Source organism: Helobdella robusta, assembly GCF_000326865.2.
Source record: "Helobdella robusta unplaced genomic scaffold HELROscaffold_10, whole genome shotgun sequence".
NCBI classification, from domain to species: Eukaryota; Metazoa; Annelida; class Clitellata; order Rhynchobdellida; family Glossiphoniidae; genus Helobdella; species Helobdella robusta.
The window spans coordinates 3,204,674-3,209,448 of NW_008703571.1; the positions used below are offsets into that span (position 1 = coordinate 3,204,674).

General features: G+C 38.8%; 1 protein-coding gene across 1 annotated transcript; it reads right to left on the reverse strand.

The window, feature by feature from the left end:
- Positions 1-1,096: 1,096 nt before the first annotated feature.
- On the reverse strand, positions 1,097-3,605 carry HELRODRAFT_166783 (hypothetical protein; the record flags this gene model as incomplete). Its single annotated transcript, XM_009011994.1, has 4 exons — positions 1,097-1,227; positions 1,520-1,623; positions 3,139-3,479; positions 3,555-3,605. 4 exons carry the CDS (start codon positions 3,603-3,605, stop codon positions 1,097-1,099), a joined length of 627 nt encoding a protein of 208 aa, XP_009010242.1.
- Between the last annotated feature and the right edge of the window lie 1,170 nt (positions 3,606-4,775).

Sequence of the window (4,775 nt, forward strand, 5' to 3'; positions counted from 1 at the left end):
ATATATATATATATATATATATATATATCTATATATATATATATATATATATATATATATATATATATATATATATATATATATATATATATATATATATATATATATATATATATACGTAAGAAAGGCGTAAAAATAATCACAAATGTCTAAACTGTGTGGTTTTTATACAACAGGTCTGTGATGAACTGATCGATTGGAAAGGAAACGTGCATGAAATTTTTTTCATTCAATGGTTAAGAAATGTGAAGTTAATTTTCGTTAAAAACACATCTGCAACAAGTTGTGTACGATGGACCGCATAAGATCCAATACCAAAATAGATACGTGCAGATAAAATCAAAGTCCGTTAAAAATCTTTAAATTTATGGCTTCATGTCAAAGATCTATTTTTTAAACATAACAACTGTGTTTTGTGTTCGTTTCTAAAATTACTTGAAAGCAAATGACTTTTCAATTGTAATGTGTTACCGAAATATCCGTGTTGATAAAAACATTATTATGATGACGACTTTATTCTCAGAATGTCCTTGATTTTACCAAAATATTACTTCGATTTGAATCTTCTTTGCGATGATTATAAATAAATAATACCTGACGGCATAGATAGATATTACCGGATGTGGATTTGCAAATTGGCAGCTTTTCTTTTCATCTTCAGATCTTATTACTCTTCAAATCGGAGAAACAAACAAAATATATAACCTATAGAGAAGTTAAAATAAGCAATGAATATAATTTTATTTTTATTGAAAAATATTTTATACTGAATTAGAACAAAATTGGTGAATAACAGTAAATAAGTCAATATGGACAGATAACAATTAATAAATCAACAAAATACTAATTTCGCGAATAATTATACTAAGTTCAGCAAAGTGGTAGGATAACAGCTAGTATATGTATTGGGCATATATATATATATATATATATATATATATATATATATATAGATGTTGGTAATAGACCATAATTTTTACAATATTCTATAAATTCTACAGAATGTTTGGCGTTAATATGTTTGTAGTTCGTTTTTTCGGTTTTTCTCACTAAAGTTTTTTGGTGAACGTTTAGTTTATTAAAATTCAAAATAAACTTATTTTTTCGAATTCATGCTGCAAATAAGGCCATATTTCGATTCAGAATGAATCATCGTCAGTGCTCCTTGTTGTATATATAGGGAAATATTGACTTTGTCAAGATTAACTTTGACGTTGTAAAAATTAACTTTGGTGTTGTAAAATTGAACTTTGATGCGAATTAGGTTTTAGGTTTCTTAATTGGCTGGTCATCTTCTTTGGTCTCCTTTTCTTCATCGATAGCATCCTATTCTTCTTTGTCACTATTTACGATGCTAGTTTTTATTACTTCTTTGTTTTCGTTGTTGTCCTAATCGACATCAATAAACCAAAAATAAATATACAACAAAAAATGACAACCTCACTTCCAACCCGGCGCTTAGCCATATTTTTTATTTTCTCGTCTGCGGCCCTGGCCGCGGCCAAACCGCATTCTTTACTTGTCAGGTTTACATATTGTTCGGCGAGGGTGCCAGGGACCGTAACATCCCACGCCAAACATCTGCCGGCTCTCCAAGGTATTAGTGTGCATCCGTCCGGGCGCCTACCATCATGCGCAGAAATGCCGGATGGTTCTTTGAGAACCGGGATTGAAGCCTTGGAGAAGAGCCGACAAATGTATTCGTTTAGCGCTGAGTGACGTAGTTGATGGCCCCCACCCAGGCGACAAACCAAACCGTGGTGCCCAAACTCGTCCGCCCCAGCGCCACATCGGCACGTGTATTTATTCTGAATGACCAGGCCAAGTCTGAAGCCAATGGCAAATCTCACAGACTCGTCGTCAAGCCTGGTGCCCACAGAAGTGTTGGGCCACAATCTCAACCACCCACAGCTGGCAACGCTGGACATGGCCAACAAACGAGCGGTGGAAAAGTCGTCGCCGCATGAAGACAACAAATTTTGAAAGATTTTTTTATATTCTTCGTTCAAAATTTGGACGTGCGTACAGTCCCCCGGGGCGGACACTGGGGGAAGAATATCGCGGCAACGAAAAAACTGGTGGAGCAGGGAAAACTGCAGATCGAGAGTGGCAGCGGCAGAAGAATTATAAACAACAGGAGCCAGCTAAACCACGCTAAGCAACCCCAGCCCACCAAATCGCACCGGCAGCTGAGCCTGGGACCAACCACTGTCGGTCACTTGAACATTGCAAATCGACGACAGGGCGGTGCGCAGGGCTCCGTCAAATTTGCCCAATTTAGAAGGGTCATGTGTTTGGATGTACGCAGGAAGTACATCAATTTGGGCAAACTGAGAGCATTGCGGATAATAGTCAAGGCATCATGGGCCGAAAGACAGGAAACATGACCCAGGGCGAATTTAAGCTCAGAGAGCTTTTGGTCAAAAAACTTTATTTGATAATCGCCCTCAACCTAAAAAACTCAGTTCTGATGCACCAACTCTGGGTATTCCAGCCAGCGCATGTGGCACCTGAAATAAACTTTGGCAGTGAAGTTCGCATTTTTTAATGTTTAACTCTAAACCAATTGCAGCGGAGTTATGCTTCAAATATTCGTAGCTATCGGCCAGAGTTGGGCCGTCCGAAGCAATGCTGATATCGTCCAGATAAGCGCAAACGAAAGTGGACGAAGCTTTCTCTAAGAGTGGATGAAGAGTTAGTGCGAACAGCAAAAGACCAAGGGGATCACCCTGCTGTACCCCCTCGGACGATTTTACAACCCAAGAGTGGTAGCCAAGGGAAGAGACTCCGCCATAGGCAGAATGGCAAAAATTATAGATATTGGGGCAAAAAAGTTTGACAGCCTCCAACATCGAGTCTCTTCTCAAGGCATTGAAGGCATTTTTAAAGTCCAGTTTCAGAAACCCCCATTGATCGGGGAGGTCGGTGACCAATCTTCGAACCGCATGAACAGCGGCCTCAGCGCCACCCTTAATCCCGACACCCAACTGAGTCGGGTAGAATTTGGTCTTGAGTTCGACCACGACCAGGGCCAAGGCACATTTGCCGGCCAACCTCCTCCAAACGTTCCCGACCGCAATCGGTCTGACCCCTCCATCTTTCTTATTTAAAGCTATTAGCCGGCCTCCAAAAAAGAACCGGCGGACGGAGAGTGGGCAAGCTCCAGATAGGATCAAATTAATGAATTGGGTTAAGGAGTTCAATGTGTCGTCGATTGGCAAGGGGCCTGAAAAAACATCCTTAAGGTGCTGGGGTCGTAGGCCATCCAGGCCTCCAGAAGAACCGTTTTTGAACGATTTAACGGCCCTCAGCACCTCGGCGGGAGAAACGCAACCAGGCGTTGGTGTCAATGCAGGAAAGACCCGCCTGTCCACCAGAATTTTTGGGTGGATGGAACATAATTTATCGAAAGTGGCTGGCGAGCTCTCCGCCAGGCCCTCCAGCGAACAGACAAGTCTGACAGCCGAGGACAAGTTTCCCTGTTCAATACAAGATCACCGATCGGGGTTGTGCTTTTGTGATTTGGCATTATTGAACCTATCAAAGCACAGTACCAGGGTTTCAAGACCAATAGTTGAATATTCGGTTAGACGCTTGTTGACCATATTGCCCTGGTTGACCCGGTGACCCCCTCTGGGTGGTTTGTCTTCTGTAAGATGTATGGGACAAAACAGTGGAGTCTAACCCAGTGAGCCGGGTCACCAGGGTCATATATATATGTATGTATATATGTGTGTATATATATTTTTACAATATTCTATAAATTCTACTGAATGTTTGGCGTTAATATGTTTGTAGTTCGTTTTTTCAATTTTTCTCACTAAAGTTTTTGGTGAACGTTTAGTTTATTAAAATTCATGCAGCAAATAAGGCCATATTTCGATCCCGAATGAATCATCATCAGTGCTTTTTGATGTTTATATAGGGAAATATTGACTTTGTCAAAATGAACTTAGATGGAAATTGACTTTGTCAAAATGAACATAGATGGAAATAAGGTGTCAGGTGTCTTTATTGGCTGGTCATCCTCTTTGGTCTTCTTTTCTTCATCGATAGCATAATATTCTTCTTTGTCACTATTTACAATGCTAGTTTTTATTACTTCTTTCTTTTCATTGTTGGTTAAGCGCCGGGTTGGAAGTGAGGTTGTCATTTTTTGTTGTATATTTATTTTTGGTTTATTGATGTCAATTAGGACTGCTTCTGCAATTTTGAGATGCTTGTAGTTGCTGTTCTGGCATATTGCTTTGGTGATGCTGTCGAGGATTTCACGGCTAATAGTGATTGAGTGTGTTGAGTCTAAATGAGATTTGATAGCACCACTCTGTTTATGCATCGTAAGCCTTCTAGTCAGTGAGGTAGTAGTAATCCCGATATATGAGTCATGTTGACGTGCACAGCCGTCAAAGGGGCAATTAAATTCATATATTACGTGATTACGCCTTAACACAGAGTTATCTCTAGAACTACAGTTGTTTTTCAGTATTAGGCGAGACTTCTTTTTATTGTTGTAATAAATTCAGAGTTTAACTTTACTATTTGGGTTGGTTGGTGTGACATTTTTATTGATGATATGTTTAAGAATAGCTTCATCTACTTTGTATGCAGTTGACATGTGATTTCTGTAATAAAAGATAATGTCGTTATCTTGATTGTTGGTACTTGGAAGGTTATTGTTGTGTATTGTGCATATATATATATATATATATATATATATATATATATATATATATATATATATATATATATATATATATATATATATATATACATAA